This window comes from Giraffa tippelskirchi, chromosome 1 (assembly GCF_054371585.1).
Source record: "Giraffa tippelskirchi isolate mGirTip1 chromosome 1, T2T-mGirTip1v1.2.pri, whole genome shotgun sequence".
Lineage (NCBI taxonomy): Eukaryota > Metazoa > Chordata > Mammalia > Artiodactyla > Giraffidae > Giraffa > Giraffa tippelskirchi.
The window spans coordinates 103,582,487-103,610,092 of NC_137275.1; the positions used below are offsets into that span (position 1 = coordinate 103,582,487).

General features: G+C 49.0%; 1 protein-coding gene and 1 long non-coding RNA gene across 18 annotated transcripts in view; one reads left to right on the forward strand and one right to left on the reverse strand.

The window, feature by feature from the left end:
* The window catches only part of LOC145504523 (liprin-alpha-1-like), a 78,164-nt gene that overhangs the window by 19,511 nt on the left and 31,047 nt on the right, over positions 1-27,606 (forward strand). For 6 of the 17 annotated variants that reach the window (XM_081485591.1, XM_081485585.1, XM_081485676.1 and 3 more), the window contains 9 exons: positions 936-1,041; positions 2,297-2,371; positions 6,696-6,837; positions 7,877-7,900; positions 19,087-19,188; positions 19,659-19,823; positions 22,711-22,932; positions 25,217-25,366; positions 27,377-27,598. In XM_081485591.1, the coding sequence (XP_081341717.1) occupies positions 2,331-2,371; positions 6,696-6,837; positions 7,877-7,900; positions 19,087-19,188; positions 19,659-19,823; positions 22,711-22,932; positions 25,217-25,366; positions 27,377-27,598 (1,068 nt within the window). In that variant the 5' untranslated portion in view covers positions 936-1,041; positions 2,297-2,330. The other 11 variants (XM_081485658.1, XM_081485692.1, XM_081485643.1 and 8 more) reach the window with 10 other exon arrangements.
* Positions 16,732-24,161, reverse strand: LOC145505762 (uncharacterized). The gene is made up of 2 exons (XR_014053279.1): positions 23,859-24,161; positions 16,732-19,942 (listed from the first exon to the last, which is right to left on the reverse strand). It is a non-coding gene; the product is annotated as an uncharacterized LOC145505762 (long non-coding RNA).

The window sequence follows — 27,606 nt, forward strand, 5'->3', positions numbered from 1 at the left end:
CCATGAATATTGAGACTGTGCTAAGAAATTTGTTTGATTTACTAGTATATACATAACAATCATAGCCATTCAGCCTCAAATTATCACTGAGCATTCATGTTAAAGGGGGCTTCCCTGGTGGCTGAGTGGTAAAGAATGTGCCTGCCAATGCAGGAGACATGGGTTTGATCCCTGGGTTGGGGAGATCCCCTGTAGGGGGGCATGGTAACCCACTCCAGTATTCTTGCCTGGAGAATCCTATGGGCAGAGGAACCTGGTAGACTGCGGTCCATGGGGTGGCAAAGAGACATGACTGAGTGCTAACTGAGCATATGTGTTAAAGGGCTCTTAATAAGATCACATACTCTGCTACCTGTGCATTCCGACAAGGATCTCAAGTTTAGTGAAGTTCCATGACTCGCTTGAGATTACACAGCCTGTGACTTAGCAAAATTGGACCTAGAAACAGCTCTTAACTTTTATGCACTAAGAAAAGACCACAGTCCAAGACATGCTCAACTTTACACAATGGGAAACTGGAATAAAGAGCAGTTGCTGGACTGAAAAGCAACCACCAGAACTTTGAATTAAATATCGAAGGCTGTTCCTAAACATTTCCTAAACATATCTGCTTACTGCTCCAGACTGGGCTTTTCTAAGTATTATCTTTTGTCTTAGGATTTTCCAGTTCAATACTTTCTGCTTTCTAATAAGAGCTGAGATACATAGTTAGTACTTTCATCTGTGTGTTTATTTTGCTGCTGTCTGTGGGCCCCTCTGAATATATACTGAGCACCACTGTTCTAACTGTAGGTTGTGGGTCCCCATTTCTGAAGCAGTTCCAGTTGAAGCAGATTAAGCAAACATAAAGAAACTGGCCTGTTCTGTGGCAGTATTTCAAAGAATAATTCCTGCTTAAGAAATTCTGACCCAAGACTTCACTCCTTACTTTGCAGAGCTCAGAAGAAAACCACTTCTATGTCCTTGACCACTGGATCATCATCTCCAAAGACAAGAGTGACCACAGCTGTGATCCAGCCTCTGTCAGTCCCTGTTGAGCAGGTGAGCCCTATCCACAGTCCGAGAGGAGTCAGACTCTTTAGCATAAAGACCCCAGTTAGTCCTCCCCTGAAATATCTCCTCAGTGGACACACAACTGGGAGGAAAGAAAATGATAAGTTAAGTTCTTCCTTTTAATGCACTAAAAATAATTTTTAATCCGAGACACACCACTGATTAATCAACATCTGCATTTCCTTTGAGAATTCCTTTTTCTCACAGCTAATACTCTGATAAAGTGGTATCTGTGTTGGCTGTTACTGCTTGATTCTCCCTCACATATGTGCCATCTTCCACGTAGCCAAATTCGTTAGCTCATTTAAAAGAAAGCAGAAAAGGAGAAAAGTCCCCCTTATCCACAAAGTCCACCCGATAGAGCTCAGAAGTCCACCTATCCTCTGCGAGCTTAACAGATAATATGGGAATATTCAGATTCCTTCACGTCACTGTGCATTTTCATCCTGCTTTCGTTTCATTGTAAAACTGCTTTATCCAAGAACAACAGTATCCACAACTGGGTCATTGTAGTGAATTCACTTTGCAAACACAGGAAACCTGAAGCTTTTTTTAAGTAAAAAATTAGAATCTAGATGTCTCTAAATGAGATGTGATACTTTGCCTTGGTGCTGTGGTGGGCATCTGTAAACCCAAGCCTCTTGCAACATGAGCGCATTCTTGAGTCATAAGTGTGCCCTCCAGCCACTGAGCGCCCATGGGTGTTTTAGAAATGACAGGGCTCCCCTGGTGGCTCAGTGGTAACGAATCCGCCTGCAGTGCAGGGAGACCCGGGTTCGATCTCTGTGTTGGAGAAGATCCCCTGGAGAAGGGAATGGCAACCCACTCCAGTATTCTTGCCTGGAGAATTCCATGGACAGAGGAGCCTGGCGGGCTACAGTCCATGGGGTCGCAAAAGAGTTGGACACGACTGAGCGACTAGCTCTTACTTACTCTGTGGTATGTTGGGTATGCAAACCATCGAGAAAGCACATCTGAGATGAGACACTAGGAAAGAGCCAAGCAGTAGAAGTCATTCAGAGGTGGCATGTATAGTAGAAACTCCCTGTCAACCCCCAAAGCAGAGTGGACTTTACAGAAACCATTCTGTGCACCAGTGGACTTGTTTCGTGTTTGCTATGTAAGCACTGGTAGGTGTGCGATGAATGCTTAGCCCTGTCAGTGGCCATGCTGTCACCCACGTGGGTCCATGTTTCCGTGGTTTGCGTGTTCCGAGTCTGACCCACGTGCCTCTGCCCTCCAGGCCCCCAGCCCCACCTTGTTCCTCTGCCGGCCGGATGGACCTGCTGCCGCCTGCCTCCCGCCTGTCTTCACCAAGGTCAGGCAGCTGCATGTCTCATCCTCTGAGTTTGCTCTGGGCCTTTGATTCCATTCTCCTGTGGCTTCATGTATAGTCTTTAAACATGAAAACGAGTGATGAACGGGTTCATCTCAAGGTTACCTGTGGGGCTAAACAGATACTCGGTGCACAGCTGCTGTGTGACCATGATCATATAAAGGTCTGCGAAAGGTGGGCCTGATAGAGCTCAGAACAGACTGGGAACACCAAACAGTGCATGGGAGGAGACAGAATGATGGATGGGAACCTGGGAAAGCAGCAAGGTTTGTAGATGGTTTCAAAACCAACTGACAGATTTTCAGTTTGTCTCAGGGGGTGTTTTGCATCACCAGGCATGATGACATTGGTCAGCTGGTCAGCTCAGCTCAGAAATGGTCCCGTGGGGTGTTTCTCCTCTGTCTCCTCCCCACCTCTTTCCGAGAAAATTGTAAATGTTCTAATTGGAGTTGAGTTGATTTATAGTGTTGTGTTAGTTTCAGGTGTACAGCAAAGTGATTCAGTTATAGATGTAGTTTTTTTCAGATTCTTTTTCCTTATCGAGTTTTAAAATACATTGAGTAGAGTTCCCTGTGTAATACAGTAGGATCTTGTTGGTTATCTACTGTATATAGACTATATTGTGTACACGTCAGTCCCGTCTCCTAATTTATCCCCCCCTTTCCCCTTTGCTAATGGTAGAATTTGTTTTCTGAGTGTGTGAGTCTATTTCTGTTTTGAACGTAAGTTCACGTGTATCATTTTTTGATGGAAAGATATTTAAAAGGCACAGTTGAAGAGGTGCCCCATGCCTGTGTACCAGCGTACTGTCGGAAGTCATGCCCCCAGCCCAGCTAAGTTGAGTGTAGTATTCCTCAAATTGCAACAGATCCTCGTTTTTATCTCTGTTTGTTGTTGAGCTTGGCAGGCTGATTCTGAACCTTTTGTGGTTTCAAAAGTGGCTGAGAGCAGCTGGGGTCCTCCTGCAGGGGCAGGCTGAGATGGTGTTAGGATGTGAGATGTCAGGACTCCCTAGACCAGAGCGCCAGGAGGGCAGGGCTGGCTCAAACCTGGCCAAACAGCAGGACGAGGCCCCGAGAGCGCCCACAAGATGCCCCAGCAACCCGAGGGTCCCTGGGCAGGGTGGGTTCTTCAGAGGTGGGCCCCGGCCTCACCCATCTCACAGGATCAACCCCAAGTAACAGGACGAATGTGACAGTGGCTTCTGTAGTCCATTCTCTGAAATCTGTGAATCTTCCACAAGGCAGCCGCGAAGAGCCTCTGTCTGTCTTCATCCAGGGAGTGATGCTTCCTCCTAAGCCAGCCTGCAGCCAGCTTGGTTAAAGACCTCTTCCTACAGAGTGTTTACGGAGGACACAGTCAATGAATGAGGGCTGTTGACAACAACAGTGAGGGTCCACCTCCCCCTACCCAGGATAAAATACCCAAAGAAGGAAGAAGTCACGTCCTGCCTATGAACAGCGATGTCGGGATAACAGCCCACGGGGCATCTATCCGTGCTCAGAGCAGGAGTCGTTCACAGAGCGGCCGGCGTGACTATTGCATGGAGCGCAGGAGCTGTTGACAAGCAGCCCCATCCGTGAAGTCTGTGGGAGCTGCTGAGTTGTTGTCGGAACGCTGTTGGTTTTGGAGCCAGGGCCCCACGCACCTCCGGGCTGAGGTGTCACACCGTCCTGGGGTACCCAGCGGAGAGAGACCTGAGACACTCCTGTCTCCCTCAGGGCTGCGAAACTCCTTCGGGCCAGCCACAGCCCATCCGTGTCCGCACAGTGCAGTCCAGCTCCTGGGGCAGAGACCCCAGCACACTGTCCCCTTCAACCCAAAGGGAGCCATGAGGCATGCTCTGAGCCTGATAGAAAAGGAAACCAGGATTCCACATTTTTCTAAAGCTTGAGTTCGTAAGTCGCAAACAGTAGAGTGACTGTCCTCGCCTGCTGTGCCGGCCTCTTCCTCCTCGCTGGTGCCTGCAGCACCCTTCCCCTGGGGGCGCTGTCCCTCCCTGCCCTGCCCCGTCCTTCAGGGCCTGGGCTCTGCCAGTCCTTGGGCACCTCCATCCGTGTCCCCCCACGCCCCTGGTGGGGTTCCCTGGGGCTGAAGCCGGGGCCACCAACCTGGTGGGGACAGCAGCTCACGGGTCCCAGGGACACACTCGGGGCCCGGAGAGCGGCCACCCCGTGTGGCGTTTCTCCCTGGAGCCGTGGACCTTGCAGGGAGTCTTGGTACCAGGTGGACCTGAGAGCAGGAGATGCCCTCCTGTGGACCTCAAACCCCCAGGGCCACAGACCAGCCTCCCAAGGTCAGCCGTGCGAACGTGGCTTTGCTCAGGAGAAGCTCACTCAGGAGGAGCCACGTGGCAGACCTTGGAAAACTACGGAGACCTGTGTGTGTGACGTGCTTGGTTTCTACCCAGGTCCTACCTTTGTGACTCTCCAGTGTGAAGAGTATGCGCAGTCCTAGGAGCAAACCAGAGGCCCCTGGGTGTCTGGAAGCTCACACGTGGAGAGTATTAGTGCAGCGTCTGTAACGCGCTGTGAATGCTCCCTGAACACACCGGGGACATCGATGACTCCATCCTCACTAGCTGGACCCCGAGGGCAACATCTTCCCTGCTGATCTGCGAAATACTGCCCTCTGGACTAATCAGAAAGTGGAAGTCAATTTAAAACCAGAGACTTTTCTACATCTACAAGTAAGAATGAAGAGAGAATGGACTCAGAAGTAGGTAATAATATTCACCTTTTCATTTATCAAAAAAGGCCTTTGGCACCAAAATTCTCAGCAGGTACATTAGACTTTCCTGCTTCTGCCCACATTGTGGACTTCCAAGGTTTCACAGGGCCAGAGCACATGCACTGCAGGCCAGTTGCTACAGGATCTGTTTTTCCCCAGCACACCTTTGGCCGTCTTTTGAGAAAAATGTAAAAAGCAAAAATGGAAACAGAAAAAAAAAAAAAGCATCCTGCCTAATGTGAATTTGTTTGCTTTGGTTCTATGCATAATCAATTATTGCATCTGACTTACTTCAAGAGCCGTACTTGTCCTTTATTGGATGCGATACCCTGTAGGCACATACATAGATAGTAGAAAGTTTCAGTGGGCCTGTTGCCAGGGGAAGAAGGCAAGGGAGGCACCTGGAAGGGTCAGTCATTCCTTTGGTTTTGAGTAGCCGCTTGACAAGTTTCAGCTCTTTGCATCTATGAAGCCACACTCCTTTCTGGTCTGTTGGGCTGTCAGAGTTGATTGGTCTGGAGCTAGAGTGGCTGGAGCACCAGGGTGACAGTGCTGGTCAGGGGGAGGAGGCGAGGAAGGTCAGGTGGGGGAAGTGCTCCCGTTTTATTTCGCTCAGACCCTGCAGGTGAATGGGATCTGGAAAGAGGTACTGGTGCACCTATCTGTGGGGCAGCAGTGGAGACACGGACATAGAGAACAGACTTGTGGACCCGGGGAGGGGGGCTGGGAGAGAGGAGAGGGTCAGATGAATGGAGAGAGTAGTGTAGACACATATACACGACCATAGGTAAAAGAGATGGCCAGTTGGAGATTTGCTGTGTGACTCAGGGAACGCAAACCAGTGCTCTGTGACAACCTAGCGGGGTGGGAGGGAGGTTTAAGAGAGAGGGGGCATATCTATGCTTGTGGATGACTCTTGTTGATATTTGGCAGAAACCAACACAATATTGTAAAGCAATTATCCTTCAATTAAAAATAAATTTAATTATTAAAAAAAAACAAAAGAACCTGCAGATGAGGAAATGCCAGCCCTCCTTCTGGTGCAGCTGCCCCAGGACGCTGGTGGACACATGAAGGTCCTGGGGGAAGGTCGGAGCTTGGGGCACAGATGGGAGACCCAGGTTCAGCCTCTGGGTCGGGGAGATCCCCTGGAGAAGAGCATGGCGACCCACTCCAGTATTCTTGTCTGGAGAATCCCATGGACAGAGGAGCCTGGCGGGCTCCTCTGGTGGACAAGTGGCATCTCCTTCCCCTCCTGTCTGGTCCCCTAGGACTCTACCCCCAGATGGAACACGGGTGGATTGCACCAGCGCATCCTGGTGTTGATAAAGACAGGTCATGCCGACACTGAGACGTTCCATGGGTAATGGAGCCCGTGCACTGCAGGGCGGGCCCCGGGACCTCCCTCACTTCATCACCTGGGATCCAGTGCTCTCCTGACCTGAGGAGGGGTTCGTGTGCACGGTGCCCACCCCGTAAGTGCTCCTCTGAGCTTAGGAAGTGTTCCTCTGTGTCATGAGACCGTGTCGTGTGGCTGTGTGAGCCCAGACCTGATGGGTGTGTCCCGGTGTTTCAGGAGCTGCAGAACATCCGTGCGTCTGAGGGCCAGGTGGTCATGCTGGAGTGCCGTGTGCGCGGCACGCCCCCGCTGCAGGTCTGCTGGTTCCGGCAAGGCAGCGAGATCCAGGACTCACCGGACTTCTGGATCTTGCAGAAAAGTAAGGAGAGGGGCCCCCTCACAGTGCTGCCCACAGCACCACCCCGGGGCTGACCAGGCCCTGTCTCCGCCCAGGAGAACCAGGAAGGGTTCAGTCACTAAGATGCATGGATTTCTTCTTTGTTTCCTTTTTTTTTTGGCATTTTATTATTTTTAACTATTTTTTTCTTCCTCCCTCTTGAACTTCCCACCCCATCCCAACCCTCTAGATATTTTTTAATTTTTATTTTTATTAACAATATTGAGTTAGTTTCAAGTGTACAGCAAAGTGATTTAGCTATACATCTACATGCATCCAAGCTTCCCTGGTGGCTCAGGTGGCAAAGAATTTGCCTGCCATGCAGCAGACCTCAGTTTGATTCCTGGGTTGGGAAGATCCCCTGGAGAAGGGGTAGGCTACCCACTCCAGTACACTTGCCTGGAGAATCCCAAGGACAGAGGAGCCTGGCAGGCTACAGTCCATGGGGTCGCAAAGAGTCGGACACGACTGAGTGACTAAGCACAGCATACATGAATCCATCCTTTTTTGGAGTCTTGCTCCATACAGGTCACTACAGAGTATGGAGTAGAGGACCCTGTGCTGTACAGGAAACCTGGTTGTTTATCTGTTTATGGACAGTGGTGTGAGGTGTGTAGATTTGTGGTCTCAGAGTGAGGGGACATGGGCTCCAGCACATGAAAGCCATCCTGCTGGCTATGGGCCCTCACAAGCCCTGACTGAAGTTTTGTTTTCTTCTTCCGCAAAAATCACACATCCACATTTGAATTCAAAGTTGGGCCAGTCATCCTAGGAGGCTCTGAGCCTTCTATGAACTGCAATTGAAAACCTTGCTAGTGTGAGCTGTTAAGGGAGTCTTAGTTTATTTATGGGAATGTAAATTGATCTACCGTCCCTCTCTCTTTTGCGATGGGGCTTATCTCCAGTGTTTCTGCAGACATGTCCTAGACAAGGCCACAGGAAAGGATGGGCAGGTTTCGTATGAACAGAAACTGACTCGAATGCTCTGTTTTGATGTCTTTTTTTCTCATGTGGGGAACAGAACCTCGATCCACAGCTGAACCTGGTAAGAAGCTTTTTCTTTGTTTCTCTCTGCTAATGCATCTCTTGAGTTTCAATAGTTTGTTTCCGTTTTAAACCACATGCAGAACAATGTTGTTGGAGTTCCCTGGAAATGTGAAACCCCCTTACAGACAATATCTTCTTGACTGTGGGGTCTGCACACTGCATTTTCCATCCAGTTGTTTTATTAGTGAAACATTCAATTCCATTCAGACAAGGAGATCGGGCTCAATGACTTGAGGCTTTTAAAACCATGGTCTTTTATACTCAGAAAGCAAACTAAGCTAGAGATGCAAAAGCATCCGGCTAAGATTTCAGTGGAAGAGTGGTCTGCGGCACATTTCTACTGAACAGAAGACGCCACCAGCTAGACTACAGCCTGGAGATGCGTCTCCTGGGAGAGCAGCCTGGGGGTCAGCAGAGTGACCCCAGGGTCTGTATGTGTGTGTCCTGAGGTGTTGGCAGAGTGACCCCAGGGTCTCTGTGTGTGTCCTGAGGTGTCGGCAGAGTGACCCCAGGGTCTCTGTGTGTGTCCTGAGGTGTCGGCAGAGTGACCCCAGGGTCTGTATGTGTGTGTCCTGAGGTGTCGGCAGAGTGACCCCAGGGTCTCTGTGTGTGTCCTGAGGTGTCGGCAGAGTGACCCCAGGGTCTCTGTGTGTGTCCTGAGGTGTCGGCAGAGTGACCCCAGGGTCTCTGTGTGTGTCCTGAGGTGTCGGCAGAGTGACCCCAGGGTCTCTGTGTGTGTCCTGAGGTGTCGGCAGAGTGACCCCAGGGTCTGTATGTGTGTGTCCTGAGGTGTCGGCAGAGTGACCCCAGGGTCTCTGTGTGTGTCCTGAGGTGTCGGCAGAGTGACCCCAGGGTCTGTATGTGTGTGTCCTGAGGTGTCGGCAGAGTGACCCCAGGGTCTGTATGTGTGTGTCCTGAGGTGTCGGCAGAGTGACCCCAGGGTCTCTGTGTGTGTCCTGAGGTGTCGGCAGAGTGACCCCAGGGTCTCTGTGTGTGTCCTGAGGTGTCGGCAGAGTGACCCCAGGGTCTGTATGTGTGTGTCCTGAGGTGTCGGCAGAGTGACCCCAGGGTCTGTATGTGTGTGTCCTGAGGTGTCGGCAGAGTGACCCCAGGGTCTCTGTGTGTGTCCTGAGGTGTCGGCAGAGTGACCCCAGGGTCTCTGTGTGTGTCCTGAGGTGTCGGCAGAGTGACCCCAGGGTCTCTGTGTGTGTCCTGAGGTGTCGGCAGAGTGACCCCAGGGTCTCTGTGTGTGTCCTGAGGTGTCGGCAGAGTGACCCCAGGGTCTCTGTGTGTGTCCTGACAGGTATGGTGGGCTGAATGGTGGCCCCGAAAGCTGTCCATCCTTCTGCAGCCGGTAAAGGTGATCTTATTCCGATGAAAGGTCTCGGCAGATGGAAGTAAGTTACTGACCTCTGTACCAGATCACCCGGGATGCATGTGGATCCTAAATCCAATGAAGGGTGTCCTTGGAAGAGAAGAGGGGGTGATCTGAAGCACAGAGCCACCTAGGGGAGAAGGTTTGTGCAGATGGATGCAGAGGTCGGGGTGATGTGGCCACAAGCCCAGGGAGGCCTGGGGTTCCCCAAGGGCTGGAGCAGGCCAGGGGGACTCCCCTGGAGCCTCTGGAGGGAGCTCAGCCCTGCCCACACCTTGATCACAGGTTTCTAACTCCAGAACTGGGGGAGAATGAATTTGTGTTAAAGCTGTCCAGTGTGTGGCCAGTGGCTGCAGCCGCCCCTGGACACCGAGAGTGAACTTGCTGGCTCCAAGGTGAAAACAGTGGCAGGACCCGCGACCCCTGCCCCCCCGCCCCCCGCCACGATCTTGTCATAAGGTTAAAGGAATGAATATGCACAGATGAGATGCCTGAATCAGGGACTGCCACTTGGGTCTCAGCCCCCTTCACCTCCTCCTCCTTGTCATCATCACCATCATTAGGGGTCCTCATCCACTCGTTCAGTGGACACGCGGTGCTCTTGCACGGCCCTGATGTGGGGAACGAGGCCAACGAGCTGGGAGGCTCCACACAGGACTCACCCTGCCTGCTGGGGCCGCATGGACAAGGCCTGTGCAGTGACACGGAGGCCCTGGGAGAGGCTGGAACCTCTGGTCGTGGGAGGCTCGGGGTCTCAGCATCAGAGGTGGAGGGGTGAGCCGGGTCCATCCAGGGGGTGCAGCCCTTCACTCAAAGTGGGGGAAGAACCCCATGTGGCAGCCGGTGTCCGGGAGCTTCCCCTTGCCCTGGTGGGCTGCGGGCACAGCCATGGATGACCAGGAGTCTGCATCTCGCTAGGGGCCGAGGCTGGCACCAAGTGAATCCTCAGTGAGGTTTTTTCCTTAAAAACCATCCTAAGTGACTTTGGCTCCATTGGTTTTTGCCAAAAACCTACAATGATCCCAAGAACTTTGTACACTCCAAGGGTGGTGACTGGACGTGGAGCCCAGCACAGACCCAAGTCGGTCCTGCCCTGAGTCCCACGGGCCGGCCACACCATCCCCCTTCTGTGGCCTGGCTTTCTTCTGCCAGGACCCCCAGGATGGTGGAAAGGCGAGTGTGGCCTCAAGCTGAGGGGCCCAGCGTGGGCTCCAAGCCCCTGGGGGTCCCCTTGGGAAGTCTGGTGGACCATAGTCTCCACTGCCGTCGGGCAGCTCTGTCTCGGGGAATGTCTTGTTTCTTTGCTTTTTGTTGTGATGGGACACCCCACTTATCTCCGGGCGGTTGGGAAGTCTGTTGTTGTTACATGCTCCCGCCTTAGATGGGGAAACATGATTGCTGCCTTGGCGCTGCTCACTCGATCCTGGGAATCTGTTAAACACAAATGGCAAGGGGAACAGAGAAAAACAGAAAAAGAAAAACAGAGACTTGCTGGGTTGCTTCAGGTCTCACCTGTGATTAAGAGTGTGTACAGCCTGCATGTGAACCCGGATTCCCACACCTGCCAGCTACCAGGTGCCAGGCCCTGATTTTAGACCCCCAGCTTCACTAAGGAGTCCTTGACAGATACAGTTTGTGTGTATTTCAAGTCTACCTTGTGATGACTTGATGCCCATAGGCCTCATGGAATGATTGCCCAACATACGCATCGCCTCACACAGTTAAATCTGTGTGTGTGTGTGTGTGTGTTTGTCTCTTTAATGTTGTTCTAGAATCCATGAACACAATATATATAGCTCTCCATTTTTTTAGATCTTCTTTAATTTATCTTAGAAGTTTATAGTTTGCTGTATGTCTTGCACATGTTTAGTTAGATATCTTGATATTTTCAGTGGCATTATAAATTCCTCATAGATAGAGATAGAACTGACTTTTCTATATTCACTTCCTAATTCCATTTATTTCAAATAATTCTAATTGTATTTTTTTATGTATACATAATTATGTCTTCAAATAAGTGCTTTCTTTCCCCTTTGCAACTGTGATAACCCTTTTCTTTTTCTTGCCTTATTTTTCGGACTGGGATCTCCAGTACAGAGTACAGTGGTGAACAGAAGTAGTGAGAATAAGTATCCGTGTCTCTTTTCCATAATCAGAGGAAAAGCTTTCAGTATTTCACCATCACATATGATATTAGCTTTTTTGGAGACATTTTTATCAAAATATATAAATTCTTCTCTGTTAGTTGACCAAGAGTTTTTTCTTAGTCATGAACTAAGATTATTACATTAAATTTTGTTAAGTTTATTTTCTGCAGGTTTTGAAACAGGTGATTTTTCTTTAATGTGGCGATTTTACTTTTAAAAAATTTTGTGATTCTAAAACGACCCCAACCTGATCTCGATGTATTCTCCTTTGGTTGGACTTTATTTGTTGGGGTTTTATTTAGGATTATTCCATCTATACTCAGAGTCTGTAATTTTGCTTTCTTGTACTTCTTCCTTGTTGGTTTTAGTATCAAGGTTATGCTAGTCTTCTAAAACAAGGTTGCAGAGTGTTCCTTGTTTACCCCGAGAGTTCCTGTGAGATTACTGTTTTCTTCCCTAGATTTTGGAAAGAATTGATTGGCAAAACCAGTTGGTTTCATTGTGGGGAGGCTTTTAATTTCAGATTTAATTTTTTTCATGCAAATAAAATGTTCTGATTTTGTATGTCTTCTTGGGTCTATTTAAGTAAAGCATATTCCCCCTGCTAGGAATTTATTGAGGCCAGCAGATTCTCCAATTAGTAAGTGAACTGTGGTTTATAGTATGTTTCCTATCTGCAAGATGTGTTGTCTCCCCTTTCAAAAATCCTTGATACTGGTGATTTGTGCTTTGTCTCTTTTTCTTAATCAGTGTCTCTAGGGGTTTATGAGTTGTATCAGTCCTTTCAAAGAGCCAACTTTTGGCTTTGTTTTTAAAAATGTTCATATTTGCTTTCTGTTGCCTTATTTTCTGCTCCTTTTTTCCCCATCTGCCTTGTGTTTCGTTTGCTTTGCTCTTTTTCTGGTTTCTTGGGCTAGAGGCTTAGTTGATTTTTAGCCTTCCTTCTTTTCCAGTATATGTGTTTCAGGCTTTAAGTTACCCTCTAAACACAGTTCGCTGCGTGCCACAAGTTTGAATAAGCCCGATTTTCACTATCTTTTATGTAAAAGTTTTTCCTAATCTTCATGTGGTTTTTAAAATTTTATTGAAGAAATTCTTCAAGAAGCATGTCATTGAACTTCCCAATGTTTGGGGAGGTTTTTCTAGTGACCCTTTTTTGATTTCTCACTTAATTCCATGAAGAGCCCCGTCTTAGTCATTTTGCGCTACTGTTATAAATACCATAGACTAGCTGGTAAACAACAGAAAGGTGTTTCTTATAGTCCCGGAGGCTGGGAAGTCCTAAGATCACCCGCAGGTGCCACATCTGGTGAGGCCTGTTTCCTGGCTCCTAGGCTGCCTGCTTCTTCTCTCTGTCCTCGCAGCACGGGAGCCCATTCCCTCCTGACCTGACCCCTCCCAGAGTCCCTGCCTTCTAGTATCATCACCACGTGCGAGGTGAAGCTTGAGGGCACATAAACCGTCAGCCCATTGCAATCCGTAAGTATACCCTGAATTATTTCAGTCCTTGGAAATAATTTGAGCTTTCCTAATGGCCCAATATATATTCATTTTGTTCTATGTTCCTTGGGCTCTTGAAAATAATATGGGTCAGTGGGAGTGCAGTGTTCCGTATGTATCAGTTAGAGCAGGCTTGTCACTCGTGTAATTCAGATTCCGGTAGCCATGCTGAATAAAGCAGAAGTCGGTGAAATTACCTGTAATATATTTTATTTAACACACCCAAAATATTATCATTTCAGTGTGTGATCAACATGATAAAGCCTAGTGAAATATTTCACATTCTGTTTTTCATGCTGAGTCTTGAAAATCCAGTGTGTGTTTCATGCTTGCAGCGCGTCTCATTGTCGAGCCAGCCGCATTTCAGGTACTTCGTGGCTGCAGGTGACTCCGCACCAGGGAGCCCAGTTCCAGGAGAGACGTGTCTTTAACGTCTCCCACTGCGATGATGAACTTGGCTGTTACTCCTTTTCTATTTCTGTCAGTTTTTATGGATTGATATTTTGAGGTTATGTTATTAGGTGCATTCAAATTTAGAATCCTCATCTTCTTGCTAGACTGAACTTGTATCAGTATGAGATGCTCCTTTTTATCGCTAGTAATGCTTCTTAATTTAGGCACTGTTTGACAGTGATATTGCCACATGAGTTTTCTGTCCTTGTTTGCCTGGGTATCTTTTACTTTCACCTGTCTAAAAGATCTTCTATCTTAACATGTACCTCTGTGAATAGTGTATAGGTTTAATTATAATCAGTTTGACACTGTACCTGTTAATGAGAGTATTTGCTCTATTTATTATTTTGATATTTCAGTGTGTAGATACCATGTTACTGTTTGTCCCACCTATTCTGTGTTCTTTTTCTCTTGCCTTCTTTTAGAAGTATGAAGTGTTTCTCTAGTTCTGTACTCCTCTGTCAGGTTGTTGGGCGTACATTGGCAGATACAGCGTGTGTTTCACATTTAAGTCTAACTTAGTACTTTTACTGCCTCCCTGACACGATTGTTTCCTCCTTGTCACTGTTATACTTGAAAATTTTAGATACATTTTTGGCATGATCATCATTGTTTTGTAGAGTTAATATTTACCCTCAGAGTTACCTCATTGTTGGTCTTTACTTGTTTTGTCTGTTTCCGTCAGAGACTACTTTTCCTTTTCCCAAAGAACTGCCTTCATGTTTTTTTAGTTCACGTCTGTGGCTGATGAGTTGTCTCATTTCCATTTGCCCTAAAAGTCTTTATTTTGCTTTCACTTTCGAAACGTGTTTTTGTTGGGTATAGAATTCCAGGTTGGTGGTTATTTGTTTTTCAGCATTTTACAGATGCCAGTCCATCATCTTCTGACTTCCTTGTTCTTGAAGTCAGCTCTCAGTCTTGCTGTGCCATTAAAAGCCTCTGAGCGCTTGAACATTTTCTTCTTGCCTTAGGCACCCGCAGAGCTGCTGAAACCAATGTGCGGTTTGCATTTTTGAGTCAATGGTCTGATTCTTGATCCAACTCTTGCCACTGTCCCTGTCCGTCAGTTCAGTCGCTCAGTGTCTGACCCGTTGTGACCCCATGGGCTGCAGCATGCCAGGCTTCTCTGTCCATCACCACTCCCGGAGCTTGCTCAAGCTCATGTCCATCGAGTCAGTGATGTCGTCCAACCATCTCATCCTCTGTCGTCTCCATCTCCTCCTGCCTTCAGTCTTCCCCAGCATCAGGTTCTTTTCCAATGAGTCAGTTCTTCGCATCAGGTGGCCAAAGTATTGGAGCTTCAACATCAGTCTTTCCAGTGAATATTCAGGACCGATTTGCTTTAGGATTGACTGGTTGCATCTCCTTGCAGTCCACGGGGCTGTCAAGAGTCTTCTCCAACACCACAGTTCAGAAGCATCGATTCTTCGGCGTTCAGCCTTCTTCATGGGCCAACTCTCAAGTCCATACATGACTACCTGAAAAAACATAGCTTTGACTAAATGAACCTTTGTCGGCAAAGTAACGTCTCTGCTTTTTAATATGCTGTCTAGGGTTGTCATAGCTTTCCTTCCAAGGAGCAAGCGTCTTTTAATTTCACCATCTGCCTTAATTTTGGAGCCCAAGAAAATAAAGTCTGTCGCTGTTTCCATTGTTTCCCCATTTATTTGCCATGAAGTGATGGGGCCGGATGCCGTGATCTTCCTTTTTTGAATGTTGAGTGTTATGCCAGCTTTTTCACTCTCCTCTTTCACTTTCATTAAGAGGCTCTTTAGTTTCAACCCCTGTAGACATTTCTTATTCCCCTTTCTGTCTTTTCCCCACTGTGAGGGGCCCCCTTTATAGATTTTAACAACGTAGTTTAACAACGGGCTCCTTCAGTATATTCTATACTTTCCGCCCTCTTATATATGTATTTTTAACCGATCCATTCTTCAGTTCACTGATCCTGTCTTCAGCTACGTCCAATTTGATGTTAAGCCCAGAGACTGAGTTTTTAAATTGAGTCACTGTTATTGTAAAGTTCTAGAATCGGTTGTGATTCTCAGAAATTTTTCCTTTTGTCAAGTATCTTTTTGAGCAGGTGAAGTTTGTATCTGATACCTCTAGCGTACCTCTGATATGCTGATATACATCTGACACCTGTGGAGCTGTTTCAGTTCTTTTTCTCTTGGTCCTGTTTGTGGTTACACCCCTTTTTGCTTTTTTGGTTGCATGTTGGACATGATGTATGGAAAACCCTAGAGGTTCTGAGTGATGCTGTCTTCTCCAGAGTTTCCTCTGACGCAGACCTCCAGTGGGGACAGAGCTGTCTGTTCACTCGGGCCTGAGTGACTTGACTGGGGGCTCCTTGTAAGCTCAGTCTCAGCAGCCTTCACCCACTTTCCCCCCCAACCCCAGGGAGGAGCCCTCCAGCGTCTCCGTCTGCAAGCCTGGGGTCCCTCCCAGGGCCCCTCCTTCTCGGCAGGTCCTGAAGCCCACCGTCTGTCTCCTGAGCGCCACGAGGTGATTGATACTCAGCGCTCAGCCGGTTTGGGCAGAGTGTTGGGTCCGTTTTCTGTGCCTCCCTTTTCTTGGGGAGCTTGGTCTCTAACATCCGGACTGAGTTGTCAGGCCTGTGCTTGAATTTTTGTCTTCCCAGCCCAAGGAACCATCCAGAGCTGTGTTAGCCAGTCCCCTCTGCTTGACTTTTTGCCTGCCTTTTCTTCCCAGAGTCAGCTTTGTTCAAATGCCCCAAGGGAAGGAGCAGCCCTCTCAGCCTCTGGCTCCCTCCCTGGGCTTCCCTTTTGTTTGAAATCTTGGATTGTGGCTGCCTAAGGACCTCTTTTCAAATGTATTTAGCTTTTCTAGCTTTTGGCAGGCTGACCTACAGGCTGCTTGTGTCTGTAACTGGAAGTGGGGAAGCCCTGGGTGCCTTCTCTCATCTGAAGCCACATGTAAAAGTCACAGTAATTCTACTGATCATCTTTATTTGATACCAGGGAAAACATGAACCAGGAGTCCTTGCTTAGTACCCACGGTTGTGTTTCTGATCAGAATCCCCAGGTTGCCGGGCTGTTTCAGTGCCACTTGAACTTGGGAAGGAGGTAGAGCAAGCAGCCCACTCGGCCTGGGGGCAGAGCAGCCGGTCTCCCCTCTTCCTCAGCCCCTGCCGGTCTCCCCTCTTCCTCTGCCCCTGCCGGTCTCCCCTCTTCCTCTGCCCCTGCCGGCCCAGGGCAGGCCTCGTGATGACCGGCTGGTGGTGGAGGAGAAGGCTGAGGGGGAAGGGGTTCGGTGACGTGTATTCTGTGACGTGGTCACATGCGAGTTTACTTTTTCAGTTTGAAAAAAATGACTGCTTTTAGTCTTCCCTCCAGTTTCACGTTAAGGTTGAAAATGAAGATTTTATTCTTAAATTTGAGTACAGTGATTTTACAGTCTTTCTGAAAGCAACAGTTGAGGTTTTCAAAAGACATCTCAGAAAACTCCAGTAGATAAAGCCAAAAAAACAGAATGTGTTCCGGGTGAACTGCGGGCGGGACCCCAAACTGTCCTGTGTCTCTCCCGGAGTCTGTAATGGCTGAGATGGGTGGATATAGAACCCCAAGCACCCTCAGGACTGAGGTCCTCAAGTGACAGCAGAGGTCCCGGCTGAGCCAGGAGCAGTGTGGCCTGTGCCCCAGTGAGTGGAGAGCCGCGAGGGTGGGAGTGGAGCCGGGAGAGGGGGTGGGAGACTCGGGGGCGGAGGGAGGGGCAGCACCTAGGGGGGTCTGGGAGGCGCTGGCTGTCGGGGCTCGAGGCAGGGACACCCCTGAACCTCCACCGTGCAGCCCCCACGGGGCAGAGTTGTCTGGCCGCCCAGGGTTGAAGTTAAGAGAGCGAGTTCGCAACAGGTTGAGTGAACCCCTGTACCCACTGTGGGTTCATGTTAAGTGCCTGGAGCGAGGTTGGTCAAGCCCTTGCTGAGCTCGATTGAGAGAGTCAGTCAGGGAGGACCGAGCTCAGGGTGAGAGTGAGGGGCAGCTAGTGTGGTGAGTCCTCCTCAGCTGGGTGGGTTCTGGGGACGCCCTTGAGTTCAGGGGTGCCCTTTCACTAGCCTCACTGGAGGCTTGTTTAGGGGGTGGAGGGGCAGAAGTCCACTTAGAAGACATGCTCATTCCTAGTGGTGGTGGTTTCTGAAGCAGTTCATACTGTTCGGTTCAACTGTGAACCAGTACCTTGCAGGGTCATGTTTGACGGTGGGCCTGAGCTGTGGGCACGGCCTTCCTTCTCCCGCACCCCACACTCACCTGCCGTCTTTTTGGCAGCCCCTCCCCCTTCTCGGCGCCCTTGATGGTGGGCCTGAGCCCAGCCCCCCTGTTACCACGGAGCCCCTTGTGACTGAGTGGGTTCCGGGTTCCGGGCTCCTGGGAGACGTGCTGGAGGCAGAGCCTTCGTGCCATTTCTTCTTGAGACACCGGTGCTGGTGGACATAGTGTGAGAGCGGTGGTCATAGTGTGAGAGCTGTGTGTGTGAGAGTAGTGTGTGTGAGAGCGGGGTGTGAGAGGAGGGTGTGAGAGTGGGGTGTGAGAGTGGGGTGTGTGAGAGTGATGTTCATGGTGTGAATAGCCATGGTCGTAGTGTGAATAGTGGTGGTGATAGCTCCGTTGCTCAGGTATCTGGTAGTGAACCAGCAGTTGCCCCCGAGTGGGGGGCTGCCCCCATCCGTGAGGATGGGTCGCAGAAAGGCCCGCGTCTGGGCGCTTTTTCAGTGCTGCTACCCCAAGGCAAAGGCCAAGACGAGGAAGAATTTGGACGCGGCCCAAGTCCTGGATGCAGAGCTGCTTGAGGTGAGAGCAGATGGAGGCTGGGCTCGTCGGATCGGCCCTCACGCGGTGAAGCACTGGGGTCGTGTTTCTTGTTAGCACGGTTGTGGGCCCTGCCGGCCAGGGCATTTCGGCCTTAGTGGGCAGGATCGACCCCAGCAGGTTTACCTTGTAAGAGGTTGTGCAGGTGCTGCTTGGAGGATGGGCGGAGGCCCCACAAGAAGGGAAACACTGGCTGGATGAGTCTCTGGGGCATGTGGATCGAGCTAGAGAGTCCGTCCTTGAAGCAGAAATGCTAAGCCTCTTAACGTCTCTCATCTTACAAAGCACAGGACAGTGTGTCCAGTATCTTAATGACGGGTACCTACTGCTTACGTGTATAACATACACCCTCATAGCTTCACATGTCTACTACATGCCTCTTGCAAGTGTTGGGCACTGTTTACTGAATGACTGGGTGACTTCAGTGGAGTCAGGCTAACGGATGGCCCTGGGGTGCCATCAGCCTTTTTCCCAGGGGAACACTCCAAAGCCTGGTGGCCTTGTAGACCTTTCCTTTTTTCTTCACTCTCCCCAGTGATTCTAGGTCACTTGTCTGTGTGTTGTTTAAGAATCTCTTTATGCACTTTGTTGTTGGATTTATGTTTAGGAAAGTTTCTCAGACGTCCCTGGGTCTTGAGAAGGCAGGCTTGGATTCCGGGTTCTCCCCTGCCACGTGCCTGTCAGGTCGAGGTGGAGGCTGCAGGCCGGTCTGAGTTGTGGTGGTCTGTGTGGTCTTGGGGTCAGCAGACCCCTCTTCTCTGGAGGGGCAAGGAGATCCTTTGTGTGGATCTTGGAAAGACTTGGCAGGGTCAGTCTTCAGCATCTTGCTCTCTTTTTAATTTGTGTTTGCATTTAGTTACTTACTCATTTCACTGTTTTCTAGGATTTTGCTACGCTTACCGAAGGACTAAATGTATGCAGGCAGCAGCTTCTTGAAAGAGAAGAAGAAATCGCTGAGCTGAAAGCCGAAAGGAACAACACCGGGGTCAGTAGGGGGATTGTCACGTGTTGACATTTGCCTTGCGGGGGTCACCACTGGGCTCCGTGTTGCTGTCTTTAAACTCTGTCTGTTTTCAAGTTATTTTTCACATCTTCCCTCTGAGCAGACCGAGGTGGATCAGTTTGGGGTTCTCATACCTTGCTTCAAATTTATGATGAGAGCTAATGTAATTTTAGTACATTTGAGGGGGGAGTTCTCTTAACTTACATTTTTGTCCATGCTCCACTTTGTGTGGGATCTTAGTTCCCTGACCAGGGATTAAAACCTATGTCCCCTGCAGAAGTGTGGAGTCTTAACTACTGGGCCACTGTGGAAGTCCACTCTAACTTTAGGCTGAACTGGCAGGATTCCGACTTGCCTTAGCATGGTTTCGGCTTTAGCATGAGGCTGAGAGGAGTTATCGGCCCTGAATTCAAGCATGAGGTTGAACGTGCTCCTTTGGCCCCGCCCTGCAGCTGCTGCTGGAGCGTCTGGAGCGCCTGGTTTCCCAGTACATGCCGTCCCTCCGGATGACGGCGGATGAGCAACAGGCGCAGTCCCCAGCCGGCATGACCAGTGAGGTGGAGGTGCTCAGGGCGCTGAAATCGCTGTTCGAGCACCACAAGGCCCTGGACGAGAAGGTACCAGCCACCTGGCCGTCTTGAATTTGTACACTTGCTGCCTTGTTAGGTGGATGCTGCACGTATTTATGTAACTAGTTGACTTTTGAGCTTCTTGAATTTTTGTAAATAGGTTCTTTCTGTAAGAAGACAGAGTTTTATATGGTTAAAAAGCGTTGCCTGCATACATGCTCAGTCATGTCCGAGTCTTTACGACGCTGTGGACTGCAGCCCACCGCGCTCCTCTCTTCATGGGACTTCTCAGGCTAGAATACTGGACTGGGTGGGCATCTTCTACTCCAGTGGATCTTCTTGACCCAGGGATTGAACCTGCCCTCTTCATTGGCAGGCACATTCTTTACCACTGAGCCACTTGGGAAGCCCGCAGTTAAAAAGTGTTAGTTGGCATAAATGACTCAAGATTGATTATATTCTGTATATCAATTTGCATTTAAAAACTGGGTAATAGAATTAATTTAGGATAACATTTTGTTGTCTCAAACTTAGAATTTAAAGCTGTTAAGAAGGAGATTTTCTTAACGTTAAGATCAATGAGAGACATTAAAGGTATTCTGTTACAGTAGCCATGTATTAGGGTGAGTATACAATAAGAAGTGCCCTAAGGTATATGCACACATCAACACACAGTGACTCGGCCCCTTTTATTTGAGTTGAGAGAGCGATTATGAGTAGCACGCGAAAGGTGGAGTTTGTTAGAAGAAGGATTAGGTGCCACATGTAACGGGGTAAGTTTGATCAGTCATCGTGTAATTTCAGTTAAGGGTTTGTCATTTGCATCCTTTCATTTTAAAAAAGTATGAAGGCTGTAGTGGTGGACATCAGAGGTTATTTATCTTTCTGATTGAGGACCTGCCCACCTGGGTTATTTTAATGACTAGTAAACTAGACTTGTGGTTCAGAGCTACAGAATCTCTTAAGTACCCATTTGTCCAGTAGAAGACAAATTCTGACTCTAATCACCTGGTTGTATTCGCGATGGATAGCATCACCGTGAATTTTCTTTTTATATTCTGTTTTCAGTTTAGAGTTGAGTTTTTCCAAGTGGAGTTCTGCTGTCTTTACTTACTTCTTTAAGTTCAGTTCAGTCACTCAGTCGTGTCTGACTCTTTGCGACCCCATGAGTCACAGCACGCCAGGCCTCCCTGTCCATCACAAACTCCCAGAGTTCACCCAAACCCATGTCCATCGAGTTCATGATTACCATCGATTGATCTCATCCTCCATCTTTCCCAGCATCAGGGCTTTTTCCAATGAGTCAGCTCTTTGCATCAGGTGGCCAGAGTATTGGAGTTTCAGCTTCAACATCGGTCCTTCCAATGAACACCCAGGACAGATCTCCTTTAGGATGGACTGATTGGCTCTCCTTGCAGTTCAAGGGGCTCTCAAGAGTCTTCTCCCACACCACAGTTCAAAGGCATCAATTCTGCGGCGCTCAGCTTTCTTCACCGTCCGACTCTCACATCCATACACGACCACTGGAAAAACCATAGCCTTGACTAGACGGACTTTTGTTGGCAAAGTAATGTCTCTGCTTTTAAATATGCCATCTAAGTTGGCCATAACCTTCCTTCCAAGGAGTAAGCGTCTTTCAATTTCATGCCTACAATCACGATCAGCAGTGATTTTGGGGCCCAAAAACATGAAGTCTGACACTGTTTCCACAGTTTCCCCATCTATTTCCCATGAAGTGATGGGACCTGATGCCATGATCTTAGTTTTCTGAACGTTGAGCTTTAAGCCAACTTTTTCACTCTCCTCTTTCACTTTCATCAAGAGGCTCTTTAGTTCTTTTCCACTTTCTGCCGTAAGGGTGGTGTCATCTGCATATCTGAGGTTATTGATGTTTCTCCCGGCAGTCTCGATTCCAGCTTGTGTTTCATCCAGCCCAGCGGTTCTCATGATGTACTCGGCATATAAGTTAAATAAGCAGGGTGACAAGGACACAGACTTGACGTCCTCCTTTTCCTATTTGGAACCAGTCTGTTGTTCCATGTCCAGTTCTAACTGTTGCTTCCTGACCTGCGTACAGGTTTCCCAAGAGACAGGTCAGATGGTCTGGTATTCCCATCTCTTTCAGAATTTTCCACAGGTGATTGTGATCCACACAGTCAAAGGCTTTGTTTGGCATAGTCCATAAAGCAGAAATTGATGTTTTTCTGGAACTCTCTTGCTTTTTCGATGATCCAGCAGATATTGGCAAATTGATCTCTGGTTCCTCTGCCTTTTCTAAAATCAGCTTGAACATCTGGAAGTTCACGGTTCACCTATCGCTGAAGCCTGGCTTAGAGAATTTTAAGCATTACTTTACTAGCACGTGAGATGAGTGCCATTGTGCGGTAGTTTGAGCATTCTTTGGCATTGCCTTTCTTTGGGATTGGGATGAAAACTGACCATTTCCAGTCCTGTGGCCACCGCTGAGTTTTCCATATTTGCTGGCATATTGAATATAGCACTTTCACAGCATCATCTTTCAGGATTTGAGATAGCTCAACGGGAATTCCATCAGCTCCACTAGCTTTGTTTGTAGTGATGCTTCCTAAAGTCCGGTGGACTTCACGTTTAGCAGATGATTCTTAAAGAGCAGAATAACTGGGGAAAGCTACTAACGGATGGGGTGCTTGATGTAAATCCCGAGCAAGTAAACATGCCAAGCACCAATGGAAAGGCAAGTCCTCGGTCTCGCTCTCTGTCTGGTTCTCGCCTTACCATCTAGTCTCTGCGGGGCTGTTGGGACCTGTCAGCAATGCACCATGTAGATCTGAGTGGCCGTGAGGGTCGTGTGAGCTCCCAGAGTGCAGAAGAAAGTTTTGACCTCACCGATTGCCCGGAAATGCTGTGTTCCCTGACTCCCAAAACAAGGCTGTCTAAGGCTTCCTTTCTCCCTTAGAGATCCTCCGACGGCTCCCCAAGCCACGAGGAAGACCTGGCTAAGGTGATCGAGCTCCAGGAAGTCATCGAGAGGCAGTCAGGGGAGCAGAGCCAGTTGAAGGAGTGCCTGGCAAACCTCTCTGCCTACGTGAGAGAGCTGGAGGAGGACCTGGACACGGCCAGGAAGGAGCTCCTCACGTCCGAGGAAGCGAACAGACAGCTACAGCGGGATGTCCGCGCAGTGAGTGACAGCGGACGTGTCTGTTGTCTTGAGGTGGAATGTGGGTCCCTTGTTCTCCCAGTGATCTGAGCTTTGGGATGGCTGCGTGAGTAGGAGCAGAGCGCTGGCGAGACCGCGACTGGCGGCCTCCCCGCCTCTGCGTCGAGATCTCTGGGGTAGAAGAGGCCTGGTCCAGGCGGTCCATTGGCAGTGGAGCAACACGAGGGCATCCCTAGCGCTGTGCTCACCCTGGGTGTGGACTCCTCATTTCTACAAGTTCTAGGGTGCCCAGTGTGTTCCTCTTTGAAAAATTCATTCATCCATTCATTCATTTATTGGAGTCCAGTTGCTTTACTTTGTATTGGAGAAGGCAGTGGTACCCCACTCCAGTACTCTTGCCTGGAAAATCCCATGGATGGAGGAGCCTGGTAGGCTACAGTCCATGGGGTGGCTAAGAGTCGGACACAACTGAGCGACTTCACTTTCACTTTTCCCTTTGATACACTGGAGAAGGAAATGGCAACCCACTCCAGTATTCTTGCCTGGAGAATCCCAGGGACAGGGGAGCCTGGTGGGCTACCGTCTGTGGGGTCGCACAGAGTCGGACACGACTGAAGCGACTTAGCAGTTAGCAGTTGCTTTACACTGCTGTGTCAATGTCTGCTGTACAGCAAAGTGAATCCGTCATATATATATATATATATATTTATATTTATATTTATATATATACATATATATACGTGTGTGTGTGTGTGTGTGTGTGTCTACATATATCCCTCTTTTTAGATTTCCTACCCATTTACTTCACCACAGAGCCCTGAGTAGACTGCCCTGTGCTGTAGAGTAGGTCCTTACTCGTTGTTGACTTTACGCATAGTCTCAGTAGTGTACATACGTCAACCCCAGTCTCCCAGTTCATCCCCCCCACCTGCCTGTCGAATGTATACCTGATGATGCTGAAATTTCCTTCGGGTTCACTCAGGCGAGTCTGGTGACGTCTGTGGAGCCCGTTCTCTCGGAGAGATGGGAGCCCGCTGTGTGGGCCCTGCTGAGGCAGCTTGCCTGGCCGTCTTCTCTAGTTTTCTGAGGTTCTGCTCCTTGAGGGGATGTGTGACATTGATACCGGCGGTCAGACAGGTCGAGTGGCGTTTGCTCACCCTCAGAGCCTCAGGCCCGTGCTGTGTAACCATGTAGAGTCATGATGTTTCTGGTGGTCGTGTCTGCGGCTGTCACGATTGATGAGAAACCGCCTAACGGTCATTGTGAAAAGAGAAGAGTGCTGAGGGTTCGGGCCTCCTCCTGTGAGCCTCACCTCTCCTTTGTAGGCAGACAGACAGCGCCCACCCTGCCCCACCCCTCCCCCGTGAGACCGTCTCAGACAGAACCCCTCCGACATGTGCTACAGCAGCTGTGCTTGTTTAGTAGCTTGGTGTGAGTAATTCTCTGTGAGAGCTCAAGGTGAGAACTCAAAACAGAATATTTGCACGCTTGTATAACCTTTTCCCACTACTCTTTGGCAACAGGAGGAGATTAGGTGGCAGAGTTCAATATGTAGAGAATTCTGGGAAAAGCGGCCTTGAGACCTTTCACTTTTAATGTCAGGCCTTTGCCCACATTGGTTACTTAGTAGTCGACTACGGAGGGACCTGCAGTGGATTTTGACCTGGCGCACGGGAGTTGCACCAGCAGCAAGTTCTGGTCCTGGTTTGACGCTTTCATACATGTGGTGTAAGTCTGCTTTAGAAGAATTAGGCTTGAGAAGGCTGCTTCCAGTTGTGTTAAGCTTTGACTTCTGTTTCCACTCATTACTATTACTTGAATTCTGAGGAAATTGCATGAGAGTTTTCCGACTTTTACCCGAGGAAACGAGCCTCAGAGGTCCCTGTTGGATCTGTTGAAGGTCCCTCCCTCTTGTGGATCCAGTCCGCCTGTGTGGTGTAGCAGACAGAGGTCGTGACTTCATGCCAGATACCATTCCTCCTGGAATTCATGCAGTAACAGGGTAGTTTAGTATACTCTTTGCTGTTTGGGTTGATTATGTTGAAGAGAAGCTTGGGAAACCGAGTGGCCAGACAGAACGTTAATACAGACATACGGGTGCCAATCGTGGCAAATGTGACATTTTAAGTAGGCACGTTTTTGCTCACGTCCGAGGAAACTGCCGTGTCTAGGACTTTAATTTTGAGGACGCTAACTTTATTTTTGAGTTGAAACTTAGGATTTAGTCCAACTCTTTTACGCGTACGTGTATCGGAATGTTCCATGATAGTGACTTACCTTTTCTACTCTGCAATGCCCGGTGTAGGCCATGGTCCAGAACACGGACGTGGAGGTGCGAATCACTACCCTTGAGAGATGCTACCTTGCCGCCCAGCGCGAAGCCACCTCTGTGCACGACGACCTCAATGATAAACTTGAAAATGAAATCGCAGATACGGATTCTATGCATCGACAGGTAACGGCTTTTACTGAACTGTGTCTGACTTTTATAGTGGTGAATTCCTGAGGAAGGAAGGTAAACACCTTTTCATGTGACTCCCACGTTGGAATTTAAGTCCCAGTGTCAAGTTCTTATTACCCTAAAATATTGCGTTCAAATTTGTGGATGTTCAGTTCAGTTCAGTTCAGTTCAGTCGCTCAGTCATGTCCGAATCTTTGCAACCCGATGATCTGCAGCACGCCAGGCCTCTCTGTCCATCACCAACTCCCAGAGTCTACCCAGACCCATGTCCATCGAGTCAGTGATGCCATCCAACCATGTCATCCTCTGTCGTCCCCTTCTCTTCCTGCCTCCAATCCTACCCAGCGTTAGGGTCTTTTCCAATGAGTCAGCTCTTCGCATGAGGTGGCCAAAGTGTTGGAGTTTCAGCTTCAACATCAGTCCTTCCAATGAACACCCAGGATTGATCCCCTTTAGGATGGACTATTCGGATCTCCTTGCACTCCAAGGGACTCTCAAGAGTCTTCTCCCACACCACAGTTCAAAGGCATCAGTTCTGTGGCGCTCAGCTTTCTTCACCGTCCGACTCTCACATCCATACATGACCACTGGAAAACCATAGCCTTGACTAGACGGACTTTTGTTGGCAAAGTAGTGTCTCTGCCTTTAAATATGCCATCTAAGTTGGCCATAACCTTCCTTCCAAGGAGTAAGTGTCTTTCAGTTTCGTGGCTGCAGTCACCATCAGCAGTGATTTTGGAGCCCCCAAACATAAAGTCTGACACTGTTTCCACAGTTTCCCCATCTATTTCCCATGAAGTGATGGGACCTGATGCCATGATCTTAGTTTTCTGAACGTTGAGCTTTAAGCCAACTTTTTCACTCTCCTCTTTCACTTTCATCAAGAGGCTCTTTAGTTCTTTTCCACTTTCTGCCGTAAGGGTGGTGTCATCTGCATATCTGAGGTTATTGGTGTTTCTCCCGGCAGTCTCGATTCCAGCTTGTGTTTCTTCCAGCCCAGCGTCTCTCATGATGTACCCTGCGTCTAAGTTAAATAAGCAGGGTGACAAGGACACACAGCCTTGACGTCCTCCTTTTCCTATTTGGAACCAGTCTGTTGTTCCATGTCCAGTTCTAACTGTTGCTTCCTGACCTGCATACAGGTTTCCCAAGGGAGAGGTCAGATGGTCTGGTATTCCCATCTCTTTCAGAATTTTCCACAGTTGATTGTGATCCCCACAGTCAAAGGCTTTGTTTGGCATAGTCCATAAAGCAGAAATTGATGTTTTTCGGGAACTCTCTTGCTTTTTCGATGATCCAGCAGATATTGGCAATTTGATCTCTGGTTCCTCTGCCTTTGCTAAAATCAGCTGGAACATCTGGAAGTTCACGGTTCACCTATCGCTGAAGCCTGGCTTAGAGAATTTTAAGCATTACTTTACTAGCACGTGAGATGAGTGCCATTGTGCGGTAGTTTGAGCATTCTTTGGCATTGCCTTTCTTTGGGATTGGGATGAAAACTGACCATTTCCAGTCCTGTGGCCACCGCTGAGTTTTCCATATTTGCTGGCATATTGAATATAGCACTTTCACAGCATCATCTTTTAGGATTTGAGATAGCTCAACTGGAATTCCATCAGCTCCACTAGCTTTGTTTGTAGTGATGCTTCCTAAAGTCCGGTGGACTTCACGTTTAGCAGATGATTCTTAAAGAGCAGAATAACTGGGGAAAGCTACTAACGGACGGGGTGCTTGATGTAAATCCCGAGCAAGTAAACATGCCAAGCACCAATGGAAAGGCAAGTCCTCGGTCTCGCTCTCTGTCTGGTTCTCGCCTTACCATCCAGTCTGTGCGGGGCTGTTGGGACCTGTCAGCAATGCACCATGTAGATCTGAGTGGCCGTGAGGGTCGTGTGAGCTCCCAGAGTGCAGAAGAAAGTTTTGACCTCACCGATTGCCCGGAAATGCTGTGTTCCCTCCCTCCCAAAACAAGGCTGTCTGTCTAAGGCTTCCTTTCCCCCTTAGAGATCCTCCGACGGCTCCCCAAGCCACGAGGAAGACCTGGCTAAGGTGATCGAGCTCCAGGAGGTCATCGAGAGGCAGTCAGGGGAGCAGAGCCAGTCGAAGGAGTGCCTGGCAAACCTCTCGGCCTACGTGAGAGAGCCGGAGGAGGACCCGGACACGGCCAGGAAGGAGCTCCTCGCGTCCGAGGAAGCGAACAGACAACCACAGCGGGATGTCCGCGAAGTGAGTGA